Genomic DNA, 17,028 nt, shown 5'->3' with positions numbered 1-17,028 from the left:
CTTTCATAAACAAATCTTCGAGCATATCACATAAAAGGAAAAAGAACTATAGTGAATTTTAATTTAGACAGGAAAGTTCTACTCGTGAATTTGGCTGTTAGAAAGCCCATTTAGAGGACGATAATAGGGCTGGGTAGAAAGTGGAGAATGGAATGAAGAAAAAGAAAATAAGAGAAATTAGAAGGGATAAAGTACTGAGCATGGAAAAGTGGTTTGGAAAGTTGTCGAAGAAATATGTGCTGCCGAAAACCGTAAAATATTTCTTTTCAACTCACATTTCCTTGTTTGTAATACACAATATTGGCATTTACGTTTTGTTCTAAAGGAATTTAAGAAAAGAATTATTTACAAAATTATTTAAACAAAATAATATATATAATTAAAAAAATTAGTCAAACTACGATATTTTATGCTAAATATAAATATGTAGAAAGAATTGTTACAAAAAAATTAAAATAAGAGATATAAATATAACATTGTATACCTCAAGAAAAGTTAGTATTAATATGTCAAATATGGAGGAAGGTTCTGAAATTATCCCTATGAAAATATTGACAATTTTTTATTAGAAGCCGATAATCACGAGGAGATTAAGAATTTTAACAAGACAACCACGGAAGTGGGGGTAAGTATTTTTTTGAAGTTAGAACTATGCATTCATGCTTTATGAATTTTTTTTGACATAATTATGATTTTCCTCATCCGTTACATACACACCAAGAAATATTTTATTATTACTGATTCAATCTTTTGGTACACTTGATCACTATACATCACTTAATAATATTACTATCACCATGTACTCTAGATGTATATGATGTAGTTTCATGGCATTGATCTAGAAATCTTATGCATCTTGGTAAGTTCAAACAATATCTACTCAATTTGACCTCGATAAATAGGTCATCACACAACAATTCATGTTGATCATTCATAAAAAAATTCTCGATAAATAGATCATCACACAACAATTCATGTTGATCATTCATAAAAAATTATAATTATTTTATGTATAATATTTACTACAATTATTATTTTAACAATATTAATATTACTTACAAAATTATGTACTCATAACTCGACATACACGTGCCTTGTAGTGAAACTAGTACTCTTAAATATACTCGACTTTAATCCTAAGAATAAAACATAAATGACCTCATTTTGAACATCATTTGTCACCTTAACGAAAACAAACAATATATATAAAAAACAATGTTGGTGGAACAACTCTTTTTCTTCTTTGTTTTCAAATAGAATTCTCAATCGGAATAGCCAATTGCATATGAAGCAGCACGATAGGACAAAGCACGATAGGACAAACCAAAGCTTGTTCACCTAATCTAACATTTATCATCGTCATCAATCTTCTGGTTGCAACAAATCAAAGAGACAAAATTTGGAGAAAACCTTCAAAGGTAACACCACCACCATTTTCATCACCACGGCCCAATTTAATCATGGCCTTAATATCATCATCATCCACTTGAAGCCCAGCCCAATTCAGATAACTCTTAAGATCCTCAACCCCAACTTTGCCATCACCATCTTTGTCCATCACCTTGAAAACATCCTCCATTACATTATTGTTATTATTATTCACCCCTAACGTTCCATTTCTTCTGCTTTTAGAACTGTGTATAACCTTCTCGAATTCCTCGAATTCCACGTACCCGTCTTTGTTGAAATCGGCCACCGTCATCATCGTACCAACCACGTCGTCGTCGGGCTCGCCGGTGGCGCTGACGAATCCTCCGTAAGATGTTCGGAGATCGTCGCTGCTTATCTTTCCGTCGCGGTCAACATCTAAAACGTCGAATGCGGACCGGAGATTCGGCTCTCCGGTGGCTTCAGAATGCAAAACGCTTCCCGTCGGACACATTTTGCCGTTAATTGATGAATTAATAGGACCTGTTCGTCGATTGGGAAAATACAGGAAACGAAAAGTCTGTAGAGAATATAGGAGGAAAATGAGCGGCGAATTTATAGGAGGTCGTTGTAAGCTTGGGAGACAAGTGTTTTGAATTTGGACTTGGACTATTTAGAATTATTTTATAATTATTAGGGGTAATTTGTAATATTTGAGACTTTTTTATGTGAACGAGACCGAGTCGGTCTTACACGAGTATGATGTGCGTATGGGATGACATCATAATAGCAAGAATATACTCATGTTTCTGGCGAGGGCCTCTTCAAAATCGATGGAAATTTTATTTTGAAAACTAATGATCGGTACGAACCTGGGATCGATTTCCCCTTCAATGTCTTCTGATTTGAATCTGTCGCACATGACTTGCTTAGTCGATTTATATTTCTTATATGGTTTGTAGGCTATTACACAAAAAGTTTATTCAGTGTGCACAAAATATTCACCATAGAGTACTCACCCGAAAAACAGATACTGTAACAGAGATTGTAGCGACGACTGATTTCCCCTCTTTCCAAAAAAAAAACTAATGGTTGGTACATTTCCTTCCAATTTGCGTCCTCGCTTTTCTCTCTTAACAAATTTTAAACAAATAAATCGTTTATTCAAAAACTCGCTTCTTATTACTCTTTCCAATAAATAAATTTTAATAGCCAAGTAATTACAACTCAAATTGTAGTGCTTCCTCAAAAAAGAATTGAGTGCTTCACCTTTTAAACTTCATTTGCTTTAAGCCTGTTTTAGTTGCTATCGTCCATAGTTTAAGAATAAACTGTTTTAAATATCATGAACCGACACATCATCATGCTACGTAAGTGTCATTTGACATATATTAATGCCATGTGGAAATTTATATATGAAATAGACTAGAACATGTGGGAAGATTTTAGAGAAATATAGAGATTTCTCATGTAAAACTTTAGAACCTTATGAAATTGTTAGGAAAATCCTTAGAAGATTCTAGCTATGTAGAATATTCTAGAGAAGGGACTTACTTATAAATAATAAGGGTCTTGTGTATAATTATTATTTACTCACTAGCCTCTATGAAACTAGTATATTAAGGGATTATTCATTTGTAACTCATCAAGCAAAACAATCAAGTTCTCTCTAATACAAAAGCTTCCTTTGGCAATTCTCTTGTGTTCTAACATTCCCTTAGCGATCTTGAGTGTAGTAAGGCTGACTTGGCATAGCAAGAACGTGAGCAAGTTGTGCAAGATCATGATTGAGTTGTCAAGTACCGCACGTGTACTTAGTTAAATACTAAGGACGTGACAACGTGGTATCAGAGTAAAGGTTATGACTAAAGGAATGTTAGAAAGAATACAAGAGATTGCTAGAATGAAGCTTTGTAGGGAACCATGGTCGGAATTACCAAGGGCGTGGTACTTGCAAAAGGGACCAATTTGAAGGTCCTCAGAGAAAGCAGTATGGCGGTACACAGGATGCACGCGAGGTGGCAGACTTACTTTGGAGGATGGACAAGTAGTTTGAGGTAGTCAAGGAGGATGACGAAGTTGTTAAGGTACGCAACGCCTCAATGTACTTGACCGAGGTTGCTGCGTTATAGTGGCGTCGAAAGTGTACTGACATGGAGAAGGGGATACAAAAGATTGAGATGTAGGAGCATTTCAAGAAGGAGTTGAAGAAGCAATTCTACCAGATGAATATAGTGTATGAGGCTAGGCGGAAGCTAAGGGAGCTCCGACAGACGGCCACAATTCGGGAGTATGTGCGCGAGTTCACTACCTTAATACTGCAAATCATGTCATTGTCCGAGGAAGATTCCCTCTTCTACTTCATGGATGGGTTGCAAAATTGGGTAAAGCAGGAGTTAAGAAGACATCAAGTAGCCAACATGGACGAGGCCATAGGGGTAGACGAGTCACTCATTGACTTCAAGATGGAGCCTGCCAAGTCTAAAGAAGGCAACACCGAGAGGGGTGGGGGAGATTATGACAAAGACAATGGGAAAGGCATAGCTGAGATATACAAGGGCAATGGCAAGGGACCGTCCCATAACGGACAGGGGTCTAAAGGAAACGACAAGGGGCTGAAAAATAGTAGCGAGTACGTGCCTAAGGGAGGGCGGTACTTCTTTAAAGGATCACATTGGGCAAGGGAGTGATCAGAGTTGGGGAAGCTTGCAGCAATGATCAACAACTTTGCTCGGGCACACAAGGGTGACACAGGAGGGGTCACCTGCATTGAGGTAATGCACTTAGAATCTAAGCCAAAAGAAGAGGATTCCAAAGTCTATCTTGGCGCCATGCAAATGGAGCATGGTGGAAACAAGAAAAGTTGCGCAAACATAGTTGAAGTGGTGGCGAGATACAAAGTGATGGCACGCTATCGTACTTAGACGAAGCACCAACCAGAGGGGTCAAGTCTGCCAGTAAAGTTGTGACCATAGAGGGCAACCAAATAGGGAGTGGAAACATGTACCCGATGCTTGAGAAGCTGCTAGACTTGGTCGAGTCATGGGGAGATTCAGGCCAAGAGCAAGGAGATACATCCGATGAGTGGAGGATCGAGGCCATCATTGCTAGCCGTCCAAAGTACAAACAAGGCAAGAAGAAAGGTGACCAGTACCTTGTGACATGGGAATGTGAACCGCTCCATAGAGCATCATGGCTAATGGATAAAGATCTCCGGTGACACCAAGGCGATGTGCGTATGTACGTGTCGATGCTTTGTGCCGAGGGCGGCACAAAATTGGGTGGGGGAGAGTGTCATGACCCGCCACATCATCATGCCACGTAGGTGCCATTTGGCATATAATAATGCCATGTGAAAACTTACATATGAAATAGACTAGCACATGTGGGAAGGTTCTAGAGAAATATGGAGATTTCTCATGAAAGACCTTAGAATCCTATGGAATTGCTAGGAAAATCCTTAGAAGATTCTAGCTATGTACAATATTCTAGAGAAGGGACTTACCTGTAAATAATAAGGGTCTTGTGTATTCTTATTATTTACTCACTAATCCCCTATGTAACTAGTATATAAATGGGGTTATTCGTTTGTAACTCATCAAGCAAAACAATCAAGTTCTCTCTAATACAAAAGCTTCCTTTGGCAATTCTCTTGTGTTCTAACATTACCTTAACGATCTTGAGTGTGGTAGGGCTGACTTGGCATAACAAGAACGTGAGCCTGTTGTGCAAGATCGTGAGCGAATTGTCAAGTGTCGCATGTGTACTTAGTTAAATACTAAGGACGTGACATAAAGCCTACCATGTTTTCAAGAACTAAGTTTTGATTCGTTGGGTAAAGAAAATAATAATTTTTGTCTATTCTAAATCATTATTATTCAGTTTGACATTTTTTTTTTGCAGTTATTTCTTTCACGATGGACAAAATAATTTACCGACGGTGTATTAATATTTTAGCCACACATCTTAGGATTTAAGTGGGCGTTTGGACATAAGAATGGTAAAAATCTAAAATAGGGGGAAAAATTTTTCAATTGAAAATGATATTTGAAATTTAGAGTTGTGTTTGGACATGAATATAATTTTGGGTTGTTTTTTAAGTTTTGTGAATGATTTGAGTGAAATTTTTGAAAAATAACTTTTTGCAATTTTTTAAATTTTCAAAAATTTCCAAAATGTATATTCAAGTGAAAATTAAAAATTTTATAAACAAATGATAGATTTCGAAAAAAAGCAAAAATCTTTTGAGAAAAAGAGAAAATTTTCTTTATGTCTAAACGGGCTCTAAGAATAGTCAAAAGGGGACTGGATTCCAGCCTACAAAACCTCCAAAAAGTAGAGTACGAAATAGTCACATCCACTAATTAATGTCGCACACAAATGTATTATGTTCACATGTCCAAAGTACCATTAAAAATCAGTACATGACAAAATCTCTAATACGTATTTGATAAGAGTCGCCGGTGAGAGTACCTGTGGTTTCCTGGGATTAGTTATGAGAACTTTTATATGAGATAATTAATTTTATTTTTTTTGTGTGAAAGTTATCTCGAAATTAGCTAATATTTCAAACTAAATATAGAATAAAGTTAATCTCAAATTTTATCTCGAGATTATTATTCTTATCTCATGTACCAAATGATCCTTTCTTGTATTCATTTACCTTTAACGAAAAATGTATTTTGTATTTCCTCTCGCCCTTGCTTGCGTATTTTCTTTAAACGATGAGTTTCACTGAAGGAAAAAAGATAGTGTTCCTCTTGATTCTGATAGAAGCGGATGGAATGAATAATTTATAATGCTTTTTAGCAATAAACTTTTTACACAAGAAGATATTACTTATATAACCTCATTCTATATACTTATATATAAGCGAAGAAGATTATGTCTGTATAAGCTGTATGCTTAAAAGCTGTCGTTCCGTCATGTTTGATGAAATGCTGTCACGTATTTATCTTAGCTTTTTTAAATTGGCTCAGGAGAACGTCTTTGTAAATATATCAGAATGGAGCATCTTATTGGTTGAAAAGAAACTTCACAGTAGCACAAGTCTAACATTTTGATTGTCTCGACCTATTTGACCCTGTGCTTACGTCATCGGATCACTTTGTTATTCTGACAGCCAGAATCAACTGACCCCAAGTGGATCCCACTTCCCCATTTTCAATCTGTATCTCTTTATATAACTTTATTTATTAAATTCTGTGCCTTTCTTCAAGAAGAAAGAGTCCCTCAATTACTCCTATTGTTTCCTTAATCATGCATCTTCTTGAAATAAAAATTCCTAAGTTTGAATGTTTTGCAGTTTATTTCCTAATCACATTTAAGAATAATTTTGTGCACTATCCATTGAAAAATTATTTTGCACGCATAACACTCTTAACACCACTTAGTTCTTAAATTTTTTTATATGTATAACTGGATATTTACCGTCATGGAATTAAAATATTTGCATATATTAGATTACTTAGTTCAATCAGATTTGAGTTTCGTAATTGAAAATAATTTTCTTCAACTTTTCAATAATTTTTCAGTATAGTCAATTTGAAAGAAGTACTGTCTTATTTAGTTCTTATTTAAGATACTAAAATAACTAATTAAATTGCCTCTTCTAAGACTCTTTGATGAAGGCTAGCAAATTAACGTTAAGTTTATTGCTTAAAATTTAGATACTCTCGCAGACTTAACATTTTATTTAACTTTAAATTTTTGAGTGAAATAAATAAATAATAGGAGTATATACGAAGTCACTTAAATCTCTTAACATTCTGGAATACACCAAATTTACCAAAGGATTCCACGTAAACTAAGAAAATATCACTACAATATGCACTCTAAAATATGAACTGACATGGCATTATTAAGTTGTAACTCGAGTTAAGTAATTGGAATTCTATACCAAATTCAGAAATTAAGTGGGTTAACGAGATTTAAAATTAAAACTTCAGATATACTTTAATTAAAGTAATTAGAAACAAATAAATGATTGAAGTACAATGGTAAATTGTATATATCAAATAAATATCATGTACCACATGTTATTGGGCCCGTGCCCACTTAAATTTGCATCATCTCCCGTACACTTCTTTGTTTGAATTATTTGTTATTCATATTTAAGATTGATTTTTCATGGAAATAGAGAGCTAAAAATTCTTCATTTACAAATCTAACCGTGATATTACATGCTTCTTTTAACTAAGAAAGATTTCAACTTCGCTGTGCAAACTTAGACATATTGTCTAAAACGAATTTAATACCAAAGATTGGAGGAAGGATCATTAGAAACTGAATTGGTTACCTTATTAATTAGGAATTCACATGCTAGATTACTCATGGAGTTACTATTACAAAATTGAACGTCAAAAATATTCTAAAAGAAAAACTAATTTGTTTATATCATTCTTTAGTATTTTAGGACCTTTTGTCAAATAGAAAAAAAATCAAGTCGAAGACGAAGAGGACATGTTGGACAAAAATTCTGTGTTCTTTGTGTATTACTATCCTCTGAGTCCCAACTGTTTAAGGATGCCTTTTGAAATATTTAACTAAATTTATTTACTAAAATGTTCTAACAAAATTTTACAGATAAAAAATAATTTCATGATTGATTTTTCTAAAAAAAATAAAAGTGGGAACGGACAAGACATTACTTATTTTGTTTCATTTAGTTTTAGAAAATGGTAGAATACTCCATTTACAATGTTATAAGAATTAGAACTTGCATTAAGATATAAATTTCTTAACATTTCGAAAATAAAATTTACAGTTACAAAAGTAATATATTCTAAACAAAAGCAATATATTACAGAAGTAATATATTATCATAGTTTATATTCTAAATAAAATACAACAAAAAGCAAAATAAGAGATTCCTTAAAAGGGAAGCCTAAAGTAAGAAGTGTAAGCTTTTGAAAACTTCAATTAGAAAGCACACATACACCCAGAAATTTTTAAAGATGAACTACTACTTGAATATTATGTTAAAAAAGAACTCCAAAAAGACCACATAATTAATCAATCAGTAATGATAAAAAAAATAAGTATACAATATTCATGCACTCCATGTAAGTATTAACATCTCGGAAATCCATTTGTACATAAATTGAATAGCAAACAAAGAGCACCGTAAGAAAACTCTTAGGTTTTCAAAGCTCACCACAAAGCGAAAGGCTGTATTTATTTGATTTAATGCTCTTTTAGTTAGACATTTGCAACTAAAAGAATGGATCCAAATATATATAGTATGAAATTAATCAATTAGCTTAAAGTTACATAAGAGACCATGAATGAGTAAATGTATACTGTCGACGGTTAAGATACACATTACTTTTTTCTTCTCTAATGGCACTGTAATTTTAGTTGGTGAAAAATTATTCATGCAGTCATTCTTGTATACAAAATATTCGGTTGTTTCACATTGAGCACGGGCACATCGTCACTAGTTTATAATAAAAAGAAGTCTTTGAAGTCCTCATTGTGGTCCATTATGTTTATTAAGGGGAGATCTAGACCATACAATTTGGAGAATCCGAATATTCTGGGCAAAACAGCATCAAGTATAGGGTTTGGTTTTTCTGTCAGTCTTTTCCTCTCAAAGAATCTAATTTCACCTTGTGTGGACTGTGGAGCATAGCTACTGAACGAATAATTCGTTCCTTTGTGAATACATGAAAGTTCGCCCGACATTCTTCTTCATTATTGGACAAACTACTACAACTTTTGCTTTAAATAAATTATTAATTATGCACGAAAAGGTTATATCAATTAGTCTGCTTCGCTCTTGTGATCAAAAGATAGATAATAGAACTATAGAGGGGACGAAAATTGTTTATTCACTTAGGCGACTCAAATGAAAATAATAAGACTTTTACTTAATAATTTAATGACACTACATCCAAAGTCACAAATAACGAACCAGAGAAAAGCAACAACATGTGAATCTTGACAATGGAAAGGTCCATACATTGGCAACCATCTTCTAGAGTCTTATTAAGATTTTAACCATTTCCAAATATAGCAAACAATCATTTATGAATTGTTTCCTATGTTTCAATTTATGTGATATGCTTTCATTTTTAATCTTACATAAATGACATATTTTTATATTTATAAACAATATAATTTTAAACTTCTCATTTGATCCTTAATAAGATTTTTTTAGTCACACAATTTTCTGTAGCTTGTTTTAGAATACAAACTTTAAAAAAAATAATCTTTCTTAAATTTTGTGGTCAATCAAAGTACCTCACATAAAATAGGATGGAGGCCAGGGGCGTATACACCTTGTCCTATGCGGTGTCACGGGACACCACTTCGCCGAATATTTTTACTAGTTATGTATAAGAAAAATAAAAATATTAGGGATGAAATATAAAAAATGACACACCTTACATTATAATAAGTTATTTATTTGTTCATTTCTTCAAATTGTGATACCGCTTATAAAAAATTCTGCGTACGCCATGGATGGAGGTAGTACATCAGTTTCACCAATACAAGGTGTCACATATTATATCAATGGAAGTAAATATGCATGCGAAGGATGTCATCATAACTAAGGACCAACGAAGAATACATATTATTGTTATGCAGCATACAAGTACTGTAAATATTACCAAAACTTGGAAAGATAAGGGGAAAAGTATAAACCTTCTCTTTGTCTCTCCATCTACTTTTACTTTTGTAAATAGCTGTCACTATTTAATTTCCAGATTTTCTAAAGTTTTTTTTGGTCCAACAGATATTTAAAGTTAGGTATGAGTTCCTATGACGATATCAAATTAATATATAATAATAATAATTGAATTCATAATCAAATATTTAATTTATAAATATTTAGTGAATTTCTTAATATATATACAGAGCTTGATAAAAAGCTATTTGTTCACGTGAACTCATAATTATGCTCTAGTTTTGCAATTATATCAAGCATCGTATAAAATTAGGGTGCTTAGCCATACCTCATTCACCAACTACTTCAAAGACCATATGTCTCTCCTTTGACTAAACCTACTCTTCCCGGGGGCGGACGCATATGGGGATGACACCGTTTCATCAGAAAAAATTATTAAATATCTATACTAATATTTTGCATAAATGAAGCAATATATAATCATGACATTGTTTTTTGCCAAAGAGTATTTCTTGGTCAATTGGCCATGCTTATATTTGGGCTTGTAAAGGTGGTAGGCTCGATGCGGGACTTAGACATCTTTTTTTTGAAAATTTTTGAGCGAACATTTTTGTTAAAAATTTGAGGCTAAGGTAAATCTAACATACACCTCCATTTACAATAATATTCAACTAAACCATCAGGTCAAGGCTTTCAACTTATTAGAAAATAATATTAAATAATACTTACTATTTTTTTATTTATATAAATACGACACCACATACAAAATATTCTGCATACGCACCTGACTTTTACTATTCCATGACTTAGAGATACATTCACAAGTCCTTCATCCCTCAAGTTTCGTATTTCATGCTTCATAGGTAATAAAATATTTTCACACACAATGCCGAGTTCATGTTAAGATGGGGAAAAGGGAAATAATAGCAATCCCCAAAATAATATCTGTCGAATGTTATATATATATATATATATATAAAACCTCTGGGATACTCTTTTGTTCTACTCAGTCTAATATATTCTGGGTATAATCTATTTAATTCATTTTTTACTTCTTGATAGGAGTCTATTTCTAACATATGTTATCCTAATATTTTATCCGTCTTTTGATAAATCTTATATAATTTCTTTCTTGTGTTATGTCGTTATTAGAATTCTGTATTTCCCAAATGAGGTAATTCTTAAAAAATTTGTCATCTGAATCGATTTCTATTTCGCTTTGATAATTTATCTCTAAATTATTCAAATATTCTTCAAGTGTTGCTCGAAAATGTTTTGTATTTTAAATTTTTTCTAAAGTAAGATGTATTAGAAGGTTGTGAAATTTTATATATTTCGTAAAGCTATGTTGTCTCATAAAGGTGTGGTCCAAAGACCTTCTCGCTCTAGTACCACTAACTGATAGTTGAAAATTTTATGATGAAAAATATAATTTGTGATTAAAGCTTTATGTTGTAAAATTTTACTCGGTACTCTCCCTCGCTTAACACTTATTTATTTAACTTCATCCTGGCCACAGTTAAACATATTTACCCATTTTAACACCTTTCTGGTAATTGTTGGGCTTAACTTAACCGGTTTCTTCTAGGAATTTACAGGTTAATCCATCATAGTTGTTAAGAAGATGGAAAGATAACCATATACTCAGAGTGATATTTTAGTTAGTTACAAACTAGCAACCGAGAAATTAAATACATGAGAATAAAAGTATAAAGCTATAAATTAAAATGAGGTAATAAACAGAAACATAATTTTTAGATAAAAACAGTAACTTACATGTATACAGGAGAGAGATTTCCCTTTCGGTAAACCCAAAAGAGTTTACTGGACTTGAAAATTTAAAACTTGGACACTAAAGCATAAAGCTTTATTTATTTTACAGGTTTGAGATAAAAACTGCTAAAGCACATATAGGGAAATATTTTACAAATGGATTTATATTACAAGATTTGAAAAATGAAGAATAGTTTTTGGCTTAGGTGGTGAAAGGGAAGGGAATATGTTCTTCTTCAGATGGTTGTTGTAGTGTATCTTCTGTCTTCATAGAACGCTCAATTTATAGGCGTTTGCGAACTTCACTTTCAGACTTCATTTTGCTTGAAGAATCTTTCTCTTCCTTTGTTCACATGAAGTTTTCAGAATATGTCTTGTATTATTGTCCATAGGTTACTATAGGTCTTTGCATTATTGTCATTAGGTTACTGTATGAGATGTTTTTCCATTGAAATGTCTCTTTATTATTGTGCTTGTGCCAGAGTCTTTCTTTTGATTCCCCACTACTTTCGTCCTTTTCTTTGTCTTTTTCTTTCTGGTTATTATGATTGGAGTCTGCTTCTACGTGTCAAGATTGTGCAAAGCTATTGAGTCGAAACTCATTCCTGAATCATCACTTGGGTCTTGAGCATCTTGATAATTTAGATTATCATCTTCTCCCGAGCATTGTCTTGGAGATATTTCTGAACTGAAATTTTTGATCATATATTTATCTTGCTTCTTCCTTTCTTGGAAGAATTTTTCTAGTGTTTGCTTGACTATATCTTCGATTTTCTCATTTTTTTTCTTTTTAGAGATTATAATTTTCTTTCTCAATACTTCTCCTTGTACTAATGTTCTAGGTAGTCTTCGTCTTATTTGGCTTGATAAACCTTCATCTTCACTTTTTGGCAAAGTGGCAGTCATAAACAGATTTGATAAGTCTTTACCGGCTACCGTTTGAACCGGACTAGTTGTATCTCCATCCGATACAATGGATTTTATTGCATTCATTGGGGAATGCACACCCTTCTCATCCATTTTATTTTGAGATGGAGAACTCAATTGCTGTGGATTTCCTACCTCCTGGATTTGTTGAGAGACAACTTGAGTTTGGAATTGCGCTAATTCAAACTTTACTGCTTGGAGTCTGTGTTCTAATACTTTCACCCGTTCCACAAGTCTTGCTTTTTCTTATACCAAATCTCGTTCTTTTGATTTACTCTCTTGAAGCCTTCAGTCATTGATGAGCAGTGATCATAAAAAATTATCTTGTATGTATCTTTTTGAATATTATATTGAGAGATTTTTTCTGGGTTTTGTCTGAGTGCTAGAGAAATATAGTAATTTGGTCATAATATACTCCTTGCATAGTCTAATGCTTCAGTAAAATTATTAAAACCATATGTATATATATATATATATATATATATATATATATATATATATATATATATATATATATATATTATACATAATCATAATCAGTATATTTTTTTTATATATTTGACTGACGACTAATTATTTTTTGCCGACCGATCAAATATGTTGAAATTCCAAAACAATTGGCGGCCCAACTCATTACTCACTTCCAATCGTACCATGGACATGAACAACCAAAAAATTACAGAAATATAATATTTTTGGGGATGGTCTTTGTAACGACCTGACCGACTATTTTGTGTAATTGTGTCCTGTTTTCCATTTTGATGCTTCACACATGTGTGTTTATGGTTTATGACATACGTAGTTGATTTGTTTCGTTCTGGAAAGATTTTGTGTTGATTTAGACCCTTTGGTTCTTGACTTAGAAGTACCTCGGAATGATGTTTGATGGCTCCGATAGATTCGTAGCATGATTTTGGATTTGGGCGTATGTACGGAATCGAATTCGGAAGTCTGTAGGTTGATTTGTGTTATTTTATCAAAAATTAGAAATTTGAGGTTTAGAAGTTTGACCATAGGTTAACTTTTTGTTACTGGGCTCGAAATTTTATTTTGGGACTTGGAATAGGTCTGTTATGATATTTAGAATTTGTCTGCAAAATTTGGTATCATTTGGAGTTGAATTGATAGGATTCAGACGCTTAGTTTCAATTCTAGTAGTTCTTGAACTTTTACTTTGAAATTCATGCGTTTTGGTATTTGATTCATAGTTCTAGATGTTATTTTTATGTTTTGATCGTGCGAGCGAGTTTGTATGATATTTTTAGTTTTGTGTGGATGTTTGGTTTGGAGTCTCGAGGGCTCGTATGAGTTTCAGAATAGTTTGAACTGAAAATGGGATTGCCGATGTGCTGGTGCTCTGTTATCGCAATTGCGAGCACCAGCCTCGCAATTGCAAAGGTGACAAGGGGTGGTCTGATGTCGCAATTGCGACTTACCCCTTCACAATTGCAAAGCCAATAGGTCTGGGGCTTGGGTTGCATTTGCGACCAATTGATCGCTTTTGCGAAGTTTTCCAGCTTCGCAATTGCGACGCCTTTGTCGCAATTGCGACATTTGTTGAGGCTGTCAGGGCTCGCAAATGCAACATATGCAGCTGGACATAAGGGCTGAAAAGTCAGGATTTAGTCTCGTTTCTCACATTTTAGAACCCTAAATTCGGTAGGAGGCGATTTGGAGAGGGGATTTTTATCTACAAACTTTGGGTAAGTGATTCTAACCAATTTTCAACTATATTTTATGAATATATCTTAGATTTAACATCAACTTATGTGAATCAAAGAGTAAAAATTGGAAAATTTTGTCAAGTTTTAAAAAAAAATGAGTATTTGAGTTTTGAGAGGCGATTTGGACTCGGATTTTGAAACTAATTACATATATGGACTCGTGAGGTTATGGGTAGTCGGAACCTACCCTTGGACCCGGGTTTTGACCGGGCGGGCCCGAGATTGATTTTTGTTGACTTTTTGGGAAAAGTGTAAAGATCATAACTTTATCCACTGTAATTATTTTCCCTTGCATTGTTTAATGATATTAAGCCAATTTTTGTTAGATTTGAGTCATGTGGAGGCAAAATTTAGGGAAAAAATTGTTACATATCATATTTTTATACGTACGAGTACGTCGTAAGTAAATTGATATAAGCTCAGAAATGAGATCATCTTAGAAAGTACATAAAATAATTTAATCATATTACCTTGGTGGTTACAAATATTTAAGATCATGGATAAGAAGTACCAAGAGGGTTGGAAGGCTTATAAGCTATACGAATTGAAGAAAATAAGTTCCGTCAAAAGTCGACAAGTTGGGAATGTTATAATATGTACTTTTGGGGTGAGACTAGTCCATGCCCAATTCACACTCAATAGTGAGTGGAAACGGTCGTTGGAAGAATAGTACCTAACAAGAGTCGGGGTCGATTTTCACAGGGAGTTAAATATGGGTGTTAGGGTGTACACTTGATGAGTGTAGATGAACTAGCCCAATTACACTTCCAAACAACGGGGTTTTGTTATCTACTTCTAAAATTGACACTAGCAATGATCAACTAAGGAAAAGAGACTAGAAAATGAGTAATTGTTTTTGTTGTTTTTCAAATGGGTAAAAGGCCTAGGGATATAACCTTCACCTAGGGGTTAGCCTAATGGGTAAATTACGTTAATGCTTGTTTTAGTGATCGGGATGTATCATAACTCTCAACTCTAAATTACCCACTCAATACCTCTCGGTTAAAGAGTGATTTTTCCCTAATTGGCTTTCTCAAGCCCAATTGGGTATCAATTCAAATAGTTGATACGAGCTCAAGTCGGGTTTTTCCTATCTCTAGTTCAACAATAACACAACAACAACAACGACCCAGTGAAATCCCACTAGTGGGGTCTGGGGAGGGTAGTGTGCACGCAGACCTTACCCCTACCCCGAGGGAGTAGAGAGGCTATTTCCGAAAGACCCTCAGCTCAAGAAGACGAAAAGAGACAATATCAGTATCACCAATAGAAACCATAGGAAAAATAACATCATGGAAATGAGAAAGTAGATGCAAAACAAACGCGATAGACAATACATAGACCCGACACTATGGAATATAAAAGAGTAGTAAGACACAACCTTGTCACTAGTTGACATCGACAAAAACCCTACCAGACTAGCCTCACAAAGGTACGAAGTAAGGGAGACTCAACTATGTACCTCCTAACCTATAACTCTAATACTCGACCCCCACAACTTCCTATCAACAGCCATGTCCTCGGAAATCTGAAGCCTCGCCATGTCCTGCCTGATCACCTCTCCCCAATATTTCTTAGGCCATCCTCTACCTCTTCTCGTGCCCTTCAAAGCCAGCTGCTCACACCTCCTTACCGGGGCATCTGGGATTCTCCTTTGTACGTGTCCGAACTATCTGAGTCGCGCTTCCCGCATCTTGTCATCAATGGGATTCACGCCCACCTTCACCCGAATATCTTCATTCCTAATCTTATCCATCCTAGTGTGTCCGCACATCCACCTCAACATCCTCATTTCTGCTACTTTCATCTTCTGGATATGTGAGTTCTTAATAGGCCAACACTCAACTCCATACATAATGGACGGTCTAACTACCGCTTTGTAAAACTTACCTTTGAGTATCGGTGGCACTCTCTTATCACACAAGACTCCAGATTCTAACCTCCACTTCATCCACCCCACCCCAATACAGTGTGTGACATCCTCGTCAATATCCCCTTCCCTCTAGATAACCGACCCAAGGTACTTGAATTTGCCACTACTTGGTATGACTTGTGATTCAAGCCTCACTTCCACGCCCACTTCCTTCGGCTCAGTGCTGAACTTACACTCCAGGTATTCTGTCTTCGTCCTGCTCAGCTTGAAACCCATAGACTCAAGGGCATGTTTCTCGACCTCCAACCTCTCGTTAACACTGGTTCGCAACTCATCACTCAGAACTATGTCATCGGCGAATAACATACACCATAGCACCTCCCCTTGAATATGGTGTGTTAACACGTCCATCACCAGGGCAAATAAGAACGGGTTGAGCGCAGAACCTTGGTGTAACCCCATAACAACTGGAAACTACTCAGAGTCGCCTTATATATCCTAACCCGAGTCTTAGTCCCATCATACATGTCCTTAATTGCCCAAATATAGGTAGCCGACACGCCTTTTGCCTCTAAGCATCTGTAGAGAACTTCTCTAGGAACCTTGTCGTACGCTTTCTCTAAATCAATAAACACCGTGTGCAGATCCTTCTTCCTCTCCCTGTACCGTTCCACCAACCTCCTAATAAGGTGTATAGCTTCCATAGTAGAACGACCCGGCATGAACCCAAA

At 34.6% G+C, this 17,028-nt stretch overlaps 2 protein-coding genes across 2 annotated transcripts; both read right to left on the bottom strand.

Moving 5' to 3' along the window:
- Positions 1–1,218: 1,218 nt before the first annotated feature.
- Positions 1,219–2,010, bottom strand: LOC104117746 (calcium-binding protein CP1). Its single transcript, XM_009628832.4, has one exon. The coding sequence runs from the start codon at positions 1,880–1,882 to the stop codon at positions 1,385–1,387; it is 498 nt and encodes a 165-aa protein (XP_009627127.1). The 5' UTR covers positions 1,883–2,010; the 3' UTR covers positions 1,219–1,384.
- A 10,324-nt stretch (positions 2,011–12,334) lies between these two features.
- Positions 12,335–17,001, bottom strand: LOC138898858 (uncharacterized). The gene is made up of 2 exons (XM_070184964.1): positions 16,801–17,001; positions 12,335–12,838 (listed from the first exon to the last, which is right to left on the bottom strand). The coding sequence occupies exons 1-2, from the start codon at positions 16,999–17,001 to the stop codon at positions 12,335–12,337; spliced, it is 705 nt and encodes a 234-aa protein (XP_070041065.1).
- Between the last annotated feature and the right edge of the window lie 27 nt (positions 17,002–17,028).

Source organism: Nicotiana tomentosiformis, chromosome 9 (genome assembly GCF_000390325.3).
Source record: "Nicotiana tomentosiformis chromosome 9, ASM39032v3, whole genome shotgun sequence".
Classification (NCBI taxonomy): Eukaryota; Viridiplantae; Streptophyta; class Magnoliopsida; order Solanales; family Solanaceae; genus Nicotiana; species Nicotiana tomentosiformis.
The sequence above is the reverse complement of the archived record's forward strand: the minus strand, read 5'-3'. Positions and strand labels throughout refer to the sequence as shown.